This window comes from Lycium ferocissimum, chromosome 12 (genome assembly GCF_029784015.1).
Source record: "Lycium ferocissimum isolate CSIRO_LF1 chromosome 12, AGI_CSIRO_Lferr_CH_V1, whole genome shotgun sequence".
Classification (NCBI taxonomy): Eukaryota; Viridiplantae; Streptophyta; class Magnoliopsida; order Solanales; family Solanaceae; genus Lycium; species Lycium ferocissimum.
Window position 1 is genome coordinate 28,559,554 of NC_081353.1, and position 22,042 is coordinate 28,581,595.

General features: G+C 33.6%; 1 protein-coding gene and 1 pseudogene across 1 annotated transcript; one reads left to right on the forward strand and one right to left on the reverse strand.

Moving 5' to 3' along the window:
• Positions 1-14,018: 14,018 nt before the first annotated feature.
• On the forward strand, positions 14,019-15,400 carry LOC132039173 (protein trichome birefringence-like 11; annotated as a pseudogene).
• A 2,184-nt stretch (positions 15,401-17,584) lies between these two features.
• On the reverse strand, positions 17,585-19,343 carry LOC132040159 (probable E3 ubiquitin-protein ligase RHY1A). The gene is made up of 3 exons (XM_059430777.1): positions 19,026-19,343; positions 18,481-18,596; positions 17,585-18,182 (listed from the first exon to the last, which is right to left on the reverse strand). Exons 1-3 carry the CDS (start codon positions 19,191-19,193, stop codon positions 17,858-17,860), a joined length of 609 nt encoding a protein of 202 aa, XP_059286760.1. The 5' UTR covers positions 19,194-19,343; the 3' UTR covers positions 17,585-17,857.
• Positions 19,344-22,042: the final 2,699 nt, after the last annotated feature.

Consider the following 22,042-nt stretch of genomic DNA (forward strand, 5'->3'; position numbering starts at 1 on the left):
TTCTTCTCATTCCCAACTTTAACTTCTTGTGGTTCCATGTAATTGCTCGTATTTTTTTTATTTTATTATTTTATTCATTTAGTATAATCGTGTTATTATTCTAATTTTTAAAATTACACCTCTTAATATTGGAAAAATGAGTCATTAACAAACTTGGCATATAACGAGTGACGTTATTAAAGTAGAATTTCGTTGTGAATGAGGTTATAGATTTATATTTTCCCTTTCTTTTGAATTATTTACTTAAGTTACTTGGAACTTACTTATGTAATGTTGCAATTTGACATAAGAATATTATGTTAAACTTTTTCTTTTGGATTTTGAATTTAGGTTATATTTTCAATTTTAAGTTATTTGCTTTCACAATGCATGTTAGTTAATTTTTCACTTACATTTGATGGATTTTTTGTGTCAAACTTTTGAATAATGTTATGCCATTATATTTATAAATATTATTTTTTTGTCAAACATCCAATCCATGACGTTCTCACAAGAAAAGTCTTTCTTTTAAGTTTTATAATTAATTAAAACTAAATATTATTAATTTGAAAAATACATATCAATTATTTTTTACAATATTAGTTACAAACATATGATTATTAATGAATATATTTTCAAGATTAATGAATATAGTTTCAAGAAACAATGTGCTATTAAAAAACTAATTTAATTTCATTTATAAAGGCAAATATTTTTCAAATATTAATTTTAAATTGTTTATAATTAAATTTTATTTTAAATTAAACTAATCGTGTAAGTACACTTGTGCAACTAAACATCACGCTTGTAATTACACTGTAATTACGTTATGACAAACAAACAAGTCTTTGTAATTACATTATTGTGTAATTACTGTATTCCAATTACCGGGTGGCTTTCCAAACAGGCCCTTAATATATAAATGGTGATAGTTCAGATAGGAAAACACAACAGCTGATAGTTGGCCTAGTCAGCACGAGATGTATTTTAACATATAAATGGTGATAATTCATGTAAGAAAAAGGAACAATTAATAGTTAGGATGTGAAACTCGCGAAAAATAATAATTAAAGTGTGCTTTTTTACTATTATCTCAAAATATATGATGATAATGTTTGTTTAATAGAAGCAATGCAGTTAAACTTAGAGCCCGTTTGGATTGGCTTATAAGTTGCCTATAAGCTATTTTCAGCTTTTTTTTTTTGAGTGTTTAATTTTGTCGCATTTACAAATTTAGTGCCTATTTTGTGCTTAAAATAAATTTCAAAAAATTAATTGAGTTTGTTTGCTTAACTTATCTAAAACAAATTTTTATAAGTGAAAACAACTTATGCCCAAAAAAAATAAGTTGGACTACACTAATTTTTTTTTTTTTTTTTGTGCTTTTTTTAAGCCCATCCAAACAGGCTCTTAATCGGTTGATTTAGCTTTGTCTTCAAAATATTTGTTATTTCTTTCTTCCAAACTGTCCACATAGGCATGTTTAGATTGTATCACCACTATGCATGTCTTCTTGCTCCTCCTTTTTCTGTTCCAACAATTTAACAATTACGTGTAGCTGTTGCCTGATGGCATTATTCATTTTAAGCAATGCGAAAATCCGCTGTTGTCATTTTGCAATGAATGAAAAGGTTATTTATTGAAGGGGTCGACGCACATTCCCTCTACGTGTTGTCATCCGACACCACTTGATCAAATTTACACGTAACTAAAATGCAACTACTAAGTCCATCGCAAGAAGTATTTTTCCTTTCGTTAATTGTATGTTACTTTCAGCACTAATACTTTTAATGGCCAAATTCCGTTAATAATAATTATTTCACACACAGACACATTCAAAAATATAGTGAATAAGTAATATTTGAAAAAGGGTCAAATATACCCCTGTACCATTGAAAAAGGGCCAAATATATCTCTCGTTATACTTCGGGTCCAAATATACCCCTGCCGTTATACTATTGGTTCAAATATACCCCTCTTCCGTTAAAGTTGTCCAAGATGGACATTCGATCCTACGTGGCATTGACATTTGATGAGGCGGATGTCACGCGGCATGCTACCTCAACGCCCCTAACATATTTTATCCCTCCCTTCTATCTGTTCTTCTAAACTAAAATTTCATTCCCCTCCACCACCATTACCACCTCTAAAATATCTCTTTGGAGGTAATTTCTTCTTAACTTCATTGTTTTTACCCTTTTAACAATAATTTTGGTGGTGGGTTTGAGTGGAATATTGAATATAATTCATGTTAACTTGTATTTGCAGATGCTTGCGGAAGAAAAGTACTCTCTCCGTCCCATAATAAGTGTCATTTTAGCCAAATTTTTTTGGTCCCATAATGACTGTCATCTCAGGAAACCAATGCATATGTTAATTAGTTTTTCCAACTTTTCCCTTGAACAAAAGAAGTAGTATTACTCTAGATGATGATGGTTGAATTCCCAATGTCAAAAGATGGACAACTTGTGCATGCTCTAATCATCAAGAGGAAAAAGTAATTTTTTTTTTACATTAGGGTAATTTGGTAAACTTCACACTTCATCATTGATTTCTTAATACGCGTATATTTTGCTAAGGCGACACTTATTATGAGACGGAGGGAGTATTTTTTATTAACTATGAAAAGCGTTTTGGGATGCGAAATCCTAGTGAAAAAGTGTTAATCTTCTCTAAGTCAAGATACACTTTTTATGCTTTCATTTAGTTTGTTTGTCATTTTCCATCCGTAGTTCTTATATAACTATTAATTGACTACTAAAAAAAAAAAAAAAATGGGTTTCGCTGACTAGAATGTGGATGACTAAATCTGGTGCTTCTTGTAATCAAAATGAAGGAAAGTTGTACTGAATATTTACAATGTGATGTAGTCTTTGCTTGTTGGAAGGGGAAGGAAGCTTTAGGGGCGGTAATGGTGGTGGAGGGAAAGGAAGAATACATAGAGAGGAGGGGTAAATGGGCTAAAAAGGCTGAAACACATTACGTCACGTAAGATCCACCTCATCAAATATTAACATCACGTAGGATTTAACGTCCAATTGACAACTTTATGAATAAGTGATATTCGGACCAATAAGATAAGATAACAAAAGAGGATATTTGGGCAAAGATAACGATAAAAGATATTTGGCCCTTTTACAATAGTACAGGGGTATATTTGGCCCTTTTCCGATTAATATTCATATAAAACTTCACTATTAATACAAAGAATTAAAGAAGATATACCATATCCAAAATGTTTGACATCATCTTTATCTATCATCTTTATCTACTCCTAAAAAGAGAAAAATTGTAGCATATATACATAAGATATCATCTTACACCGTCCCTAACAAAATAAAAGCCTTCTTGAACTTCAACTTCCTTCTTCAACTTCAACTTTCTCCTTACTTTCTTGAACGGTAGATTCTTCATCTTCAAATTCATGAGTTGTAAAAAAATAAGTTTATATCAGTTCAGTAACAAAGAAGAAACATAAGACTGAAACATATTTATCTGAAAGAATGCAAAACATTAAATTTTCTAAAAAAAACACATTAAGAGCCCGTTTGGATTGGCTTATAAGTTACTTATAAGCTATTTTCAATTTTTTTTTGTTAGTTTCACTTTACTAATTTAAAGTCATTTTAAGGCTAAAATACACTCAAAAAATAATTGTACTGCTTGACTTATCTGATCTAAAGAAATTATGTTCTAAAATGTAATTTCGCTTAAAATAAGCCCATCCAAACAGGCTCTAACAATAACTTATATATCTACCGGATAGTCCAAAAAATTTAGATAATTTCCAAAACTAAAGATAGAGAAATGTGTCCTAGTGAGTAACTGGTTTATCTTATTAGAGTAATGTTCAGGAACCTATATTTTATATGCACGCATAAACTTTATTATCCGTTATTACAGAAACTTGTGTATAAACATTAAAAAACAGTGTGACTGCTGAATGTTGCACAGCAGATACGGGCATAAGCTAACAGAAGAGCATACTATATATATGTTGATGACTTAGGGAAACAGAGTACAGCATAATATGAATAATCTCTTATTTCGCTGAGTTTAAAAGATATAATTATGATACTCAAGTTGGTGTTTTTGTTTAACAGGCTCTACTTTAGTTAGTATATCACACTTCAATCCGGTAAAAGACTTCAGTTAGCTGTACGGAGATAGAATCAGCTTGAATAGGCAATTGCGAAATCACAGAGTGACAATCCACTTGTGTATTCTGCTTGGAAACAGGACTTTAACTAAGGAGTATCTAAGCAAATGTTAGATACATTGTTGATATGGGCAAAAATGATTACATCAACAACTACTTGTTGCCTCAGTTCTACCTCAAGCAAATTATATCTATAGTTTGAGGCACCAATTGTGATTGGAGATTGTGAATGATTGCACAGTTTTAATTGGGAAAAATGGTAGGATCCTTGTAAGAATTGTAAACCGTCTAAAAATAGGCAGACTTACCGTCATAAGGTATTTTATCTTTATTTGCATCTTAAAATTATTTTACTCTTTCAGATAGGAGGTTCAGGAGATTTCTCTTGAGTTTATCAGAACTCTTTAATATTTGTAAATTGCCTTTCAAGACTTAACCAGGTCCTTAGGCTTTGCTGCTAGCTCTTATCTCTTTATTTGTGGTGATAACCACAACGGATTACAATTTCTAACACCTAACATACCATTAGTAAGAACCAGTCCTCAAATGCTAAAACTGTAGTTGCTTAGCTCATTTCTTGTGGAGAAAAAGGATCTTCTTATATTTATGTGCTTTACAAATGACGGAACATTCCAACAAAGCAATTTAAGAAGCCATCAAAACACTCCAGGGACACTATAAGGGCAGACAAAAATTTACTCCACTTAAAGTTCAAAAGAACTGAAAGTCTGGGCAAAGACTTGGAAAAAAAAAAAAAAAACTCTTTTTGGAAAAACGTTTGACAACAACTGGCCAAGGTGATAAATAATCCTTACACTTGTGGCTCAATTAGTTAGTAATGCCAACAACAATCCACATGTTGAAAAAGAAATTAACAAAGAAATAAGATCCACCATAGAACCAAATTCAATAATACACGTACAAAAGCAGAAACTTACCTTGATGAGAAGAACGCTCTAAGAATGCGTGTTTTTTTATCAGAGCAGTTGACAAGAGCCAGACCAACAGACAGTGATGAGTGCAGTGGCAGAGCCAGATTTTCGTCTAGGAGGTTCAAAAATTCTAAAAGGTAAATACACAAAAAAGTCAGGGGTTCAACATCTACTATATATGCATAATAAAATAATTTTAACTTTAAAAATACACTGTAATTTTTTGCCGAGGGATGAACCCCCTAGAGCCAATGTGGCTCCGCCCCTGGATGAGTGATGAGTGATGAGCGATGAGCAGTAACGAGAGAAGGCTGAAGTTCTTCTTTTAACACAACTAAGTGTTTTGCGACTGCAGAATAAATTTCAACTTCAAACAGTCTACTAAATTTCCTCTTATATATATGACAACTAACAAAAGAAGTTTCGGAATAAAACACATTATTATAAAGCAGAAGCTAAACACCTAAGGGCCCTAAAGCAGCACTTGAGTAGTTATTAGCAGCAGCAGGCCAGCAGTTGTTAGCAGCAACTACAGTAACAACAGTTCAGCAGCTAAGGCAAGAAGCAGCAGCTAACAACTCAAAATCCAGCTAAAGCAAGAAGCAAGCAAGCCACTAGATATATAATACATTCTTAAACTTCATCTAGAAAATTAGCTACAACATCCAACATCCCGTAGGGATACCAACAACAACAACAACAAGAAGCCCAGTATAATCCCACCATGCCGTAAGGCAAGAGGAAGAACCATGAAAATCATAAAGCAAGCCATAACAAGCTATGGACGTGTTTAAAAGACCTCGGCTCAAGAGAGGAAAAGATATATATATATATATATATATATATATATATATATATATATATATATATATAAACAATATAAAACAAGGAATAACAAAAGCAGAAAAATCATTGTTCTCTTCAAAGAGGATGGAGGATTCGGAAAGAAAGAGCATTAACTACTATAGATAAATAAGATAATCAAAGAACTGATTCAGGACAAATATAAGCAGTTTCAAATCAAATCAAATGGCAATAAACAAATGAGCAAAAACTACTATGGTGAAAGGATAAGCCACCTAGCACTGTCTTTCTAAGGCAGTCCTCCACAACCTCTATAAAAAGTAAGGTGGTGTCTCAGAGAAGCCTAAAAATCAATTGATCTTAATCCCAGTCTAACCACCTCTCCAATACTCTTTCGCCTCTTTACCTCTCAGTCCCCGAAACAGTTGTAAACTTACGTTAACAAAAGCCAACCTCTCACATCTCCGGATAGCAAAAAGTTAAATGAATCTGTCTCTCCTATATTACTACGCCCAAACCATCTCGGCCTCATTCTCGCATCTTGTCCTCCACCGATGCCACTCCCACCTTAATCTAATATCTTCATTCCTAATTGAAAAAGACTATCTCTCTAGTGTGCCCACACATCCACCGTTATTAACAGCATTTCCGCGACTTTCATCTTATCGAACGATGACATCTCTTGACCAAAACTCCGCTCCGTACAATAAAAAACCCCCCAATGTCTAACCACCACTTTGTAGAACTTGCCTTTAAGTTTTGGTGGCACCTTCTTATCACACAGCACTCCGGAGGCGAGCCTCCATTTCATCCACCCAAACATCCCGTAGGGATACCAACATACTAAAAAGAAAACTAAAGAGAAAAAGCTTCTTACTCATTTATCTCAACAGTAGATTTGAAATGTCGTTTTTTGTAAAGTTCATTTATGCCGCAGATTAAAGATTATACTAATTTAGTAGCATTAACTAGGATAAAGTATTTTTATATTTGAGATACAGTCTACGAAAATCATAAAGAACAAGCCATTTAGTTTACAAAACAAAAAAGCTATGGACGTATATATACAGAATATATAAATATATTGTTAACCATATAATTTTTGTGTACGTATATATATATATTTGGAATCAATCTTTAAAATATAATGTTAATCTCACTGACAGTTCATGCCAGATGACATCATTAAAAAGTAATCTCCAATTGTTCTCTTCAAAGAGGATGGAGGATTCAGAACAAAAGAAGGGCTATTGATTGCAGCTTCTGGAGTATTCTCTAAATTCTCTTCAACTTCAAGACCCTGTAAATGGTTTTTCTTTACTGATTCAGGAGTCTTAATTGATTTTTTATTTGATCCTTCTCTATCAGTTTGTGCAATACTTTTGTCATATCCTAAAGCAGGCAAGCAAAAACAACTGTAAGCACTAAGCAGAAGCTGTCAAGCTAAGGCAAGCAGCTCAGGCAAGAAGCAGCAGCTGTAAGCACTGTGCAGTAGATAAGGCAAATAGTAAACCCTCTAATAAAAAGTAATGTGGTTGTCTCAGAGAAGCCTAAAAATCAATTGATCATCAAAGTTATAGATGACAGTTTTAAGCAGAGACAGGACTAGCTATTAAAGGAGCTTAGAATTTCCCTTTTGCTTTTTCCTCCGGTCATGAAAGAGTTGTAAACTTATGTTAACAAAAGAAATCTTTACCAATTTTGAAAATGGATAGCCAAAAAGTTAAATGAATCAGGTCCTACAGGGACATCAATCCGAATTGGGACATTTTTTGTAGGGATGTGTGATTTGGTAATCCTTTTCAAATCTGTAAATGCGTCTGGCATTTGATTTGCTATTTTCTGCAAGTGAATAATCCTTTGAACCTCTTGCTCACAAATAGAAGCACGTGGATCGATGAGGCAAATGATGAATTATTCCAAAAAATTTCCCCTTTTTATTTCATTATTCTCTCTCCCCAAATTTTGGGAAAATTGTCTCATCAAATCTTACATCGCAAATCGAAAGATGAACAAATCTCGAAGTTAATGGTTCATGTAGCGAATAATGGAGGGTGATTCAAACCCAACATATATTCCTAATCTTCTCAGGGACCCATCTTATTTTGCCGATGTGGTATGGTGCTACGGCACATATACAAAACATCCAAAAATTCTTAGATGGGATATATTAGGTTCTTGACCCAAAAAAAAATTGCAAATATTTTAGAAAATTTATGATAGTTTGTCGGTCCGAGACGAACAAGTGTTCTTCGTACGCAAAATAGTGTGACCCAAACAGCCCATGGGCAACCTCGTTTTCATGAGTAATGGTTTTGCAATCAACTACTATTCATTTTGGCACGTTTAATTAATGACTTTGCAAGGCCATTTTGAGTGTGAACATGAACATCCACGGATGTTCAACTCTTATCCCAATTGATAAACAATAATCATTAAATGTTTGGGATGAAAACTTCTGCAACATTATCAAGGCGAATAGACTTTATCGGATTATTAGGGAAATTGTGCCCGTAATCGAATTATTTGTGCCAATAGTTTCGCAAACGCCCGTCTTTAGTGGTAAAACGAGATCCAACATGATAGGACACACGTGAGACCATCTGAACGAAAAGCGTGATCCCATTAACCATAAAATATCTAAATGGCCCGTAGTGGGCAGTGAGGTTGTCCACAAATATCCCCATAATACTATAAAACTCCAAAAATTCGAGGATTCAAACTCAACCTTTTGTAGGTGGTGGCCTAATAATTAACTTGCCTTGATAACAAGAAGGGCAAGAAAATACATTGTTTAAAAGAATCTTCGGGTTCTTTAATGGGTGCCCATTTGAATTTTCTATAATTCGTCTCATCATTATAGATCCGTGGTGTACCTTCACGATCATGCCAAAGTACAAACGTATTGGAGTCGGTAAACTTCCGGGTTTATGACAGAATGTCTCAATTACACTAATTTTTTTACACACACACACACACACACACACACACACACACAACTATATATATATATATATATATATTTATATATCCATATATCCTATATATATATATATATAATATATTCAAGATTATTATCTCTAATATTGTTTTGATATGGTATCCATTTTGACGGATATCTTTAAAACTTAATAAGTTCCTTCGGGACTTAGGAGAGAACATAGCATCGCTTATAATGAGTTTTGTTCCCTTAGGCAAAATTATGGTGGCTCTTCCGAGCCTTCAATCAAACTAGTACTACCCAGGACATGGTATTAACATTTAGCCTTACCCATAAGTAAATGAGAAAAATATTTCTTGTCTCTCTGAATATCGTGTGTGTAGTAGCCAAATCAATCAAACAAATATCTTCATTATTGGATTTTAATCCAAACTTGCTTTGAGAGTTATCCATATCTTCGAATGGAATGACATAAACAAAGCAAAATAAATATTAAATATTAGTGCTTCCAGTGAAAGTAGATACAGACCAAGTACAAACAAATTGAACTTCATATCAATACAACGTTTCAATATAATAATCCAAACCGATAATCGTGTAGGATATTTAATTAACTTATATGGTCTATATGTACTAATTTAATAACATATTACTGTGGATAACCATAAATGTCTTATACACGAAACAAGGACTCAATAATTGTCATTAAAAGAGCTGCTGTGAATAATTGTCATATACAGTACTATACCCATATCACCTTTAGTTTAGGAAAAATAAAGGCGTACAAATTGTAGAGCAAGTAGGATAACATAAAGTACTGGCATATCTATTACTGCTAGACTCGTGTAAAGAGGAAAAAAAAATGCAGGCATCTTTATTCTTTTATGCAGTAATACTTATTTTCTCGGCATGCTCATTTTTCCATGCATGTCTTTAGCTTTCTTTGTATAGAGAATATTCAGATGTAAAGTTGGACTTCAAGCAATAGAACTTAAGAACTTCGCTAAGCTTTTCTACAATTGCAGTAAACGAGAAATCCAACACCAACAATATTTAATCAAGACGAATTAGATTAATCTTATTAATAACTAACTATAGATCTAGACTAACTAATACGAATTTAAAGACTAGTACTCATGTAGACAATTAATGTTACATGATCTCTTATTCACTAACTTCTATGACTAGCAAAACTTAAAACAAATAACTCAATCATCTCTAACCACAGAACCATCACCAATCAAGTGATCTATCTTTCCTTCAACAAGTTTCCAAAAAATTTGCTACATCCAAGTGTGTGATGTCAATTTGATTTTCGAGAGATAAATTGGTATTCCGAGGATTTTTCTCTTTCCTTTTTATTGATGCCATATAGATAAAGGCTAACCAAGTCTTCAAACGTACTCTCACGGTGCGGGCCTGTCCATTTCGCAACATTGATAGCATTTATTTTCTGAGTCATGTGCTTCTGGCACTTCATGCCTCTCATCCTTATTTTTCCCCTTTCGGTGGTAATTTTTCTTTGAAGGGTGATTAACACCAGGAAAATAATTTCTTCCTTGACCATTATCATGACCACGACCACGATTACTATCACGACCACGACTATTATCATGACCACGACCAGGACCACGACCTTTTTCAAGCACAACATTAGTGGGCATACACCTCATTCACTTCGGGAGTGGTGCGGCCAACATTGGGTCGATTAATCGTGATTTTTCATTTTTGAGCAAATCACTATTTTTGTTCGGCCATACGTATTGTCTAAGATGAATTTCTTAGAATCAAATCACAATACTTTTTTGAAACCTTTCTCTCGATATTCTTCTTTAGAACAGAGCACATTCGAGGCATGAAAAGTGGAGAACACCTTTTCCACTTATCGAATCACTAATCTTTTCTCCACGTAGTATGTCGATTTAGAAGTAATTCGAACATCTCGCAGTTATACTTCATAATCGATTTGAAATCTTGTAGCCTTAGATTGATCCATTCGTGTATTCGTGCTTTTGGAAGGAAGACCATCTTTAATTTGGTCATACCTTTCTTTCAAGTTTTTCCATAAAACGAGTGGATCCTTACTAGTAAGATATTCAATTTTCGGTCTAAACCCAACATATATTCGTCAAGATGATGTCGCAAAGCATATCGTAAATTTCACATTTTCTACATCCAAAAATTTTATTATTTTCTTTAATAATTGTCTCCAAGACCCATAAAGATCAAGATATAATTTGTGCATCTAAAGCACCTATTCTGATAGGTAGTTATTGCGAAATATCACGGCAACGAACTAGTGTTTTGTAAGGTTAGCGATAAAATAAATAGAATAAAAATAAGCACCTTAAACTGTCAAAATTTTCGAGACGGTAGAAAATTCGTGCCGATAACGAATTGATAACGTTATGAACAATAAACTAAAGCAAATATATGTAGAACAAAAGAGAGAGTTCTTATTTCTAACGCACTAGGGATGAAATCTGATAGAACCTCTCTATTTATAGGAAGAATTAACTTGCCTTGATAAGCATGGCACAATTGTTAAAATTCCTCCTAAAGATTTGAATTTCACAATATTATAATAATATTTATAACAATGCTGGTGTTTTTTTGATGTCTTTTATCGGGGTATTTTATCAAATACTTTTCTGCATTAAACAGTGGATAAAATGTTGATTAGTTGCAAGATAATGACTAATTTTTCTGTGTTTTTTTGTAGGGGTATCATCTTTTTTTTTTCTCAGTTAAAGAGTGGCCAAATGTTGACTAGTTAGTTGTGAGATAATGACTAATTTCTTATCAGCGCCGTAAAAAATGGCTATTTGCTCATTGCTTAGTTCAACGGGAGGCCTATAAAAAATTTAATTTATTAAATTTTAATAAAAAAAGGAGAGTTATCCAAATTTAATAAAAAAAAACATAAAAAAATATTAGACACGTGGGATCGTGGTGATGGACCACATGAAATTTAATTTGAATTATAGATTATATTGTTGGGTGTTGTCAAAACAAGTCTTTTTTTTTTAGCGCGGATTACCCTTCATTTGGGGTGGTCTTTAATTTTTGTCCTAGAGTGGTGGTAATTTAAGTTTCACAGTACTTCGCCTAATATCACCTTTTAGTTATGGAAAAAATAAAGGCTTACAAATTGTAGAGAAAAAAAAAATTACTGGCATAATTATAAATGCAAATTTGCCTAAAGCGGAAAAAATGCAGGCATCTTTAAAAATTTACCGGCATGCAAAAGTTAACGACGACCATTTTGAGGGACAAAAATTAAAGATCACGCCCAGCAAAAGGCAACCCTGCAAATTGCCCCAGACAAGTCCCCACATAGTAGCTTATAGATTGAGAAACCACTTATAATGTATATGATACTTTCATTTGGTACATGGAATAAGGTGAGATATCCTATGATTACGTCTGAGATTCAATTTATAATGTGTTTGGTTGATTGTATAAATTTATTCTCAAAATTAATTAATATCACCTAATAAGAATCATCTCTAACACTAACATCACCAACCAAGTGATCGATATGTCACAATCGAGGTATTTTGAAATTGTCACATAGTGATACGGGCATGTCAACGTTTGGTGTTGCGTACTATCGACATGGCCGATTTTTACAAATCTCCTTTTTACGCAAGTTGCCCCCGAAGCAATTAGGTTGAAGGCAAAAAAAATTGCTTACACCAACAAATTATAGTGATCAGTATCTAGAATCACAAGCTAATAAGTTCCCACTCGTATAAGGCAAGCAGAGGCGGATCTACACACACTTGAAGGTTGATGTGCACGCGCCATCCCACCCTTCTCGAAAAAAAAATTATGTATATATATGCGTGTATATACCTTGAGAAATTAGTATATATTTAATTGTGCACCTAACTAACGCCAAAGTTCTTTCAACATGGCACGCGTTAGTTGCGTCAATATATTTACGCTCAACCTTTGCCGGATCGAACCCGAATGTAATTTTAATTATTTTTTCGAGCAATATTTTTGGAAAACAATAAGATTAAGTGAGTTATCCCGATATTTGAACTGCCACTATCATACATGTTAAACCTCTAAAAAATTGTATTTATCTCTTTCATTCGTTTCACTATGTTAAATTTTATTTATTACACATATTTGACCTATATACTTGTATTTTCGCCAAATTCTTGAAATTATCTATTAGGACCAGTCCGACACGATTATCCCTCCAAAGTGTGCATTAAAAATTTTGTTGGCGTTTATGTTAAGATAACAGCGTCTTTTGCATTGCCTTAAAATCCTGGGTCTGCCTCTGAAGGTAAGTAAAGTCACTAACAGCCTAATGGAAAATTAGATTTTCCTTTTTCTTCTTTTGGGTTATGTCTAAGTTCCATTTTAATTTTGAGTTGGATGGAAGTCACATCGTTTCACAAATCATATGAATCATGAAGTGTAATATAAAAATTATCCAAATAATTGAATTTTCCTGTTTCTAACACTACTAAGAAAAAGGGCGTTTTCGATCAAAAAATTTCGACCACATTTTTGGTAAAAAAAAATCGACCACGCGCGGTTGAAAAATCAAGAATTTAATTTTTATTTTATTTTCGTAGTTTCGATATCTGCGACAATTTTTTAAAATGAAAATATAATTTCGACCACGTGTGGTCGAAATTAAATTTTGTATAAATAATAAATGGGAAACGTTTAAATTAAAAATAAAAAAAATCAATTTTCGACCACATGTGGTCGAAAATTGGACCACATTTATACACATCTAATGGCTGGTCTTTACTTTTCATATTGAACGTTTTTCTTATATTTCTCTTTCTCTCTCTCTCCTCTCTCTCTCTACCCACACACACCACCTCTCTCCCTCTCATCTCTACCCACACCACCAGCCCACCGCCCCACCAGCCCAAACCCTCAACCCACCGCCTTCCGACCACCGTCAGTCCACCGTCGGTGGCGTAGCCCTTGCGTTTTCAGGTACGTTTTTTTTTTTTCCAATGTCATGAACACTTACCAATGCATAATAATCTCATGTTATTAGCTACATTACCTTCTATATTTAGTAGATTTGATAACTTTATTTAGTGTTCAATATTTGTTTTAGGGTTTATTTTATGTTATTTTTTTTGGATTTTGAGTTGAAATTGAATGTTATTTTTTGGGCTGTTTTGGTCCCTTTTTTTGGGACTATTTTGATTCTTTATTTATGTGCTATTTATTTATTTTGGTTCTTTATTTATGTGCTCTTGAACCATCACTGGCAATTCTTGGTTTCTTCTTTTTCATCTTTTGCTTATACTTGTGTCTATTCTTGTTGGATTTTAGAATAGTGAATAACAACAGTGGTTCTCAGTTGGGTGGGCCCTCTTTTTTTGTTACGTGGTTATGGTCTTAACAACTCTCTTTTAGTAAATAGTAGCAGAAATGATGAAAAAGTGGGGTTTCTTGAAAAAAGTGGTGATGGTTGTGATATATTTGACGGGAATTGGGTGTGGGAGAGAGTTATCCACTTATATAAATCAAAAGATTGTATGTTCTTGGATGAAGGATTTCGTTGTTCTGAAAATGGCAGGCCTGATAATTTTTATACTAAATGGCGTTGGCAGCCTAAAGATTGCAACTTGCCCAGGTTTTTTTTTTTTTTTTGTTTCAAACAACTGAATATTGTTTGATTATAATACTCTTTGTCCTATGTATTCATGTTTTGCTGGTAGTGTCTTCTTCTGGCAGAATTTTCATTTTTCCTGAGTATACTTTTCTCGTAGTTGATAAAAGTACTAAATTTTGCAATTGTTTTGTGGACTCTCTAAAAGTTCATATTGACTAAAGAACAATGGATTTTTCATTTTTGGCCCACCGCCAAAATTAATTACAGGCTCTATACACTGAGAATATGTATATTATATGCGAATTTATACTTAATACACAAAACATATACATTTTGCCGGCTATTATTTTCTAGGTGATCCAAAAATGTAATTATCCCTTGTTTTTATTGTTCTTTATTTTGAGAGGATTACTATGATTAGCTGTAGAAGGATTTTCATAGTCATTTATCATTAATTTTGTTTTCCTATATTCTGAGAGCATTGCTGTGATTCACTGTAGAAGGATTTTTCATAATCTGATTGAACCTGGAAAAACAGAATTTAATGCTATTACTTACCTTTTGGGACAGATTTGATGCAAAATATATGCTAGAAAAGCTGAGGAGTTGACGGGTAGTGTTTGTTGGGGATTCAATAGGAAGAAACCAGTGGGAGTCTCTTCTCTGCTTGTTGTCTTCTGCAGTTTCTGATAACAGCTCGATATATGAAGTTAATGGTAGTCCAATTACAAAGCATACGGGTTCTTTAATTTTTAAGTTCAGGGAATTCAACTGCACGGTCGAATACTACCGAGCTCCATTCTTAGTGCTGCAGAGTCGTCCGCCTGCTGGGGCTCCAAGAAATGTTAAATTGACCTTGAAGTTGGATCAGATGGATTGGAGCTCTGTTCAGTGGAAAGGTGCAGATTTTTTTGTTTTTCAACAGTGGTCACTGGTGGAATTATGAGAAAACCATTAGAGGGTAAAATCTTTTCTTTCCTATCATCAATAGCCATTGTTTTCTTTGGTTGATGTCTGATAAACAACATATGATATAGTACTTGAATTATTTCTTAAGTAGAATAGGCAAATCTATTAGAGTGGCTAGAAATAGGGCTGATATATTTCTGGTCCTTTTTTTTTTTTTTTGCCTCCTTTTTGTTTGTAGGAGCTCCAGAGGGGTCAGGCGGTACCTCAAGATGAGATCTTCAAGATTACTCACACGAGGAAGGAGAAGAACGCTGATGGTACAGACCGATGGGTTGAGCCAAGGGCTGAGCGAACTTGGGTAAGTCGTTAGTTAACAATAATAATATATTTTTTGTACTAACTTAGACTATTAACATTGTATCCTTTAATTTTGAAAGAATTTCAACAACACTTTGGGAGTTTCGATCCACTCGACAAGTACCACGCGAGATAACCGACGAGTTAATACAGCAACAATGGATTGAGAAGGTTGCTCCCCAACAAGGCATAGGACAGTATCTAAATCATGCTCTTGTCGATGAGTCTAGTGGGAAGGATACGGATCATGTCTCTAACACCGAACATTGACCTATATATGATATAATGTGCTGTTGTGTGTGTGTGTGTGTGTGTGTGTGTTTAAATGGATATGTATATTATGTTTAAGGGTTTGAATGTAGTTTTAATTTGAACTAGAAGTACTTTTAATTTTAAGATGTTTAAGTGTTTGAATGGACAATGTTTAAGTGTTCAAGTGTTTGATACATATATATATATATATAGCACGTTGTTGTGTTGAATTGGATGACTGTTTTGGTTGATGAATTTGGTTATTTGAAAATTGGCAGGTGGGATGTCAAAAACAGGCAAATGCTGGAAAAAATATTCCAGATTTTCGACCACAAGCCCAGATATTTCATAATTTCTTACCTTTCGTTTCGTTTCCACCGTCGAAATTGTGAAAATAATTTTTTATATTTAAATATAAATAATGTTTTTGACCACATCGTCCGTAGTCGAAAAAAAAATTAAATATATAATTTAATATAAAAATAATTTTTCGAATACGTGGTAGAAAATAATTTCCCTAATTTAGGTAGAATGTGATTTTCCTTTTTTGGTCGAAAAACAGTTTCATTTTAATTTTTGAGTTGGATGAAAGTCACATCGTTTCACAATAAATGAATCATGAAGTGTAATATAAAAAATCCAAATAATTTTTAGTAGTGTTATTTCACGTCAACAAAATAATACTGAGAGTCATTATTATATGGGACCAGATAAGACAATAAAAACTAATTGAATTATTGAGAATTTTCTTTCATGGTGGGATTCAAAACAAGTCAGATAGTGATCTTTGGTTCGATTTAATTCACTTGTTTCAACTTCTACGCTATAGCCATATGATAACTTATAAGGAACTTTTTCATAGAAATCAATTAATGTACCTTGTAGTTTTTATTTATTTATAATGTATGTTTTATTCAAAAAATTTAAGAGCAAAATGCGACTTGAATGTTTTTAACGAGAAAACTAGTGTTACTTAAAGTTTCAATTTCGGGCGTGATATATATTTTTTTTTTTTTTTTTTTTTTTTTGACTTAGAATGTCATAAAATTATAAATTTGGATTGGTTTTTTTCCTTCTATTTAAGTGTTTTAAGAAAGAAACCAAGCTACGGCAGATTAATTTAGATGACTAAAGTTTCGAGTTAAACGAAAACATAAACTAAATAGACTATACTTTTTAGTAAATATGGACCGCAAGTAGAAAAAAACAATCTATAGGGATGTATGTATTTAATTTTAAATATATGAAATATGTTTAAAACTGAATCATGTTATAAAAAGTATTTAGCGTAAGCAAATTATATATTAACTAATCATCAATGCCAAATGGAGCATTTGGCAACTTCTCGAACTTTTATGGCAAATGAACTGGTTTTCCTTTATTCGAAGAAATTACTGAGAAGGGATGATGGGCGATTGTGTTTACTTTAGGTTTTATGCTTTTTAGAAGTTTTTAGCTCTAGTTAAAACTTTTTAGGCCAGTAGAAAATATAGCAACTTCTAGTACTCTTTATTTTTATTTTTATGTTATATAAAGCTGACCTGACATGAATTTTAACTGAAGAACATGTTAGTGAGATTCATATAGCTGACTCCGACTTATTTGTAACTGAAACATAATTATTGTAATATTAGAGATAAGAATCATTATAGATAAATTCTCAACTTCTTTTGGTCTCCATTTTTTTTACCCGTAACAGGTATTGGTATATACCTGGATTTCGTTCTTTCATTAGCATAAGGTCACAATTTTCTGCACATACATTTCTTGAAAAAACCAAATAGTCAATAGCTTAATTACAAGAAACCTATTATCCATTTACTACATATTTTCCAGAAATCTTGCACACCTACAAACTGGAGACAGAGACATATCCCACTTCCTTTCATTTTCTCTTTTGTCTTAATTATGGAGTAGCACTAGCTAGTTCTATTCAAAATAATTGCCATTCTGCAACATGGACAATATGCATTAGATTCTAGCCATGGCACCAAACACTTAAAATGAAACTTGTGAGCACATGTCAACTGCATTAGGTTATCTCCAATCTTAAATTGGTCTAAGCAAATTGCACATTCATCTTGTTCAGAAGATTTCCAAATCATTTTTGCGCAATTGAACTTCTTTGATCCACTTTTCTTTAGTCCTGAAAATACTTCTCTCTGCAAATTGTCCACCCCGAGATTTGGCCTATTATCCACCATCCCTTGTCTTTGGTTTAGTGATTGTCTATTTTTGAGACTCCTGAATTCAATACCACAAAATGAACACGCACAATTAGTGACTTTAGGATAGATGGTCAAACAAATGTTTGGGTAGAAAGCTAAGATATTAGCAATCATATAACTTATCTAACGAATTCAAGTTATATACGCTGACCATGCAAAAACATTTTCCTCTGATGGCAGGCTATTACCATTTTTAACTGGTTATCAATTAATGTATATTATAGAAATTTACCTATAATTACCTTATATAAATAACTGTCAGTACGTTGAAGTTAAACTCTTTGATATCAAAGAGAGGAAAGTGAGATTTTCACCTTTTATTTTGTGATTTCCATCCTGCACTAAGCCTCTCATCCAACCTTTGCTTGGCTTCTCTAGCAGCTTCACCTAGTTTCTCATCTTGGTATGCTTGGCTTGTTGCACCCCTTTGCTGTTAATTCAATGATGCAAGGAAAAACACCAGAATTAGTATAACAACTAAACCTCAGTTCGGAGCAAGTTAGGATCGACTATATGAATCTTCATTGTCCAGATCGCTTCATTTAAGCTCGTCTCAATTCAATATTAGTATCATGTCATTACCTCCACATACAATTTTAACTAGGGTAGGTGCAAACTTTCCTAAGAAATACACACAAAGAATCAGAATCTTGTCATTATAATAGCCAACAACAACAATATCTCAATCTCAAGTAAGTAATTGAGGTCGGTCATATGAATCCTTAATTGTCCATATCGCTCCATTTAAGTTCATCAGTTCAATACCAGTATCATGTCATTACATCCACAAAAAAATTTAACTAGGATATATGAAAATTTTCCTGTAAAATACACACAACAAACATGTATTAATTAGTACCTTAGATGAGCTTGAGCTGAGAGGGTATTCATGGCTACTAGTGTATAGACAAAAAGAAGACCTTCTTGTGGATGAAAAAGCAGAGGTTTGAGATGAATCCAACCATCCACTACTTTGATGAAATCTCCTTCTTCTAGCACATTCAACACCAGGAAGCATGCCAGCCATTTTTACAAAGAGTAAAGAGAGAAGGAAAATATAGTGGAAAATTAAAAGGTAATATTATACAATATATAGGCCTAACTCTCTTGCAACTATTTCAAGTGAAATGAGAGACAGAGCAAATCTTTCTCTTCCCATAGATTCTGTGTGATTAGTATTCCCTCCGTGCCAATTTATATGAAGGCAACAGAGGGCGAGGTCAAAATACTTAATTTTGATTATGAATTCGTGTATAAATTTAAATTTTTAAAAATAAAATTTAAATATTTCAAAACAACACAAAAAGTACTAAAAGTCAATATAGTTAAAAATTTAAAATATTTTTAAAAAGATATTGTTTAAACATTATTTGCCTAAATAGTAACACTTTCACATAAAATAGGACAAAGGGAGTATGCGATAGTTAGCATTTTCTTTTAAAAACATATGTCGCTGTTCTTGTTTTTGTTGTTTATGATGGAAAGACAGCTCCTGAATGCACGAAGTTTCTTGGAAAGTGAAACCTTTCTTTTCATTTGAATCTTGAATAAAAGGGCAAAAAAATAAATAATTTTTCAACTAAAGTTCTTTGGCAGACAGAAGAGGTCCCTACCATTTCATTCATTTTTTGATAAGCTATCACTTTCAGCTGCACTCTCCTATTTTCACATGCCTTTCCCTTAAATAGAAGGATGTAATAGGAAAGACAACACTTTTTTGAGTCCGGAACCAAAATGCCCCCCAAAAAAATATTTTGAATGAAAATACCCTAATAAAAAAAAAATTCCAAACTACCTTTAGCACAGTAAAAACCAAAATACCCTAATAAAAAAAAATATTTCCAAACTACCTTTAGCGCAGTAATTTATTGCGCTAAAGCACTTAACTGACGACTCCGTTAATCGCTATAACGCAAGCAATTTCTTTAGCTATAGTGTCCCTCTTTTTTTTTTCGCCCTTTTGGTTAACCCTTCTTCCATTACACTTTTTAACGTACTTTGACCATAGATTAATCAATACTTGGACCTCAAAACTTCAATATTTTATATAGAACCCTACTTATTTTTGTGCAATTAATAAGGTAGGATCAATACATCAAGGATACACAAAAGTTCGGATGACACCGTTTTAGTGGTTGAAAAGTGCTCGAACGCCATTTTCGTTTGAAGGCTCGGTGACATTAGCTTGAAGTTCTTACGAATACTTAAACTTGTTCATTAATAATTAATCAAAAGTTAGTCAAAATGGCAAGCATTCATACAAAAAAAAAAAAAAAAACTTAATTAAATTGCATCATTCATAACCTTGAGTAGATGAAAATATTTAAACTTGTTCATTAATAAGAAACCCCTTTTTAAAATACAATCATCAAAGTAAGAAAAAAACTTAAAAACATTCCATCAATTAATGCCCTCAGTTGATCTTCCGCCACCACCGAGATGTGCCACCACCACTAGAGATACTTCCACCATGAAAGTTTCCTCCACCACGAGAGGTACTTTCACCGCGAGATGTAGTTTGACCACCATGCCGTAAGGGATATTTGCGCTTATCATGACCAACATAATTGCAAAATGAGCATTTTCGAGTGTATCTCCCCTGGTGAACATCCATTTCATTATGAATACGCGAGTATGCATTCTTTCTGAATTTACGGATAAATGCTTTATTTGCAACCATTGAAAATGGATTCGGTGGCCAATAATTCTCACTACCAAGTGGGTAGAACCTTCCAGCATACGTTCTTGCATAATTTTCAACTGTATATTCCTCAGCCATGTACGGGGAGGCGTTCTTTCCCATTGCGATAAAACACTTGAAGGTACGAGAACATGACATGTGATATGATTGCCAACTTGCCGCATGTGCATGTTCTTGGAATCTCACAAATTGTGTGGACGTTACCTCCTTTACCTTGGTGCACACTTGTTGTGAGTTCAAATATGCGCTCTCTGCGGTTGTACTCCATCCGGTCATGTTTCGAGCCTTATATTTGTGGTACTCGAAGCAGTTTGACGGTTTTGGCATCCATCTTAGACCTGATGTTGCATGTGCTTTGGCCTTTTTTGATCTATTGACAAACCGCTCCACAACTCCGCTTAAATGTCATTCTTACTATTGCGGTGACGAGTAGTCCCCGTGCAGATTTCAACAAGCCATTGAATGACTCGTAGCCGTTTGTTGTCGCATACCCCATCGCCTACCTTCATCCTGGTGTAATGTCCATTTGTCTTTATCAATTCCATTCAACCAGTGGAAGGCTTCCTCATTCGCCCGCCTAATAATGTCCATCTGCAAGTTAAACTTCTTCTCCTGATGCTCTGTTGCAGCTGCCCACATCCAATTGCTAAGTGCTGGGATTCGATATGCCTTTTGGAAGTTTGTCTTCAAATGCCTTAAACAATAACGATGGTAGGCAAAAGGTGGCTGCCACCCCTGCAAATTGAACATATTATGCAATATGCCAGCATGTCTATCTGATATCACACATATTCCCATGCGATCCTTAATAACGTGTTGCCTTAAGTAGTCCAAAAACATACCCCACGTACTAATGCTCTCATTAGCTGCAATTGCAAAAGCTAGAGGGAATATAGCTCCATTTGCATCCATTCCAAGCTAGCTATTAGCAACTTTATGTCATACTTCCCGTATACATGTGTTCTATCTATTGATATTACGAGTCGACAATGAGCAAAACCATCAATGCATGGTTTGAAGGCCCAAAACACAAAATCAAAAATATTACGGCACACTAAGCTTCGATTTGAGCTTCCATTCAACAACAAGTACCATGATTGAAGTGTTGTAGCCGCCATGTATCTCGGCAACGTCTTGAAAGAGCCCTCCCAATTGCCGAAGACTATCTCATGTGC

Bases quoted from the DNA above. Each gene is read 5' to 3' on its own strand.
- LOC132040159 (XM_059430777.1), bottom strand. From the start codon at position 19,193: ATGGCTGGCATGCTTCCTGGTGTTGAATGTGCTAGAAGAAGGAGATTT. The intron at 18,597-19,025 runs GTACTAATTAAT...TTGAATTAACAG, and splicing joins TCAGCTCAAGCTCATCTAAG to CAAAGGGGTGCAACAAGCCA. The intron at 18,183-18,480 runs GTGAAAATCTCA...TATTGAATTCAG, and splicing joins TGGAAATCACAAAATAAAAG to GAGTCTCAAAAATAGACAAT.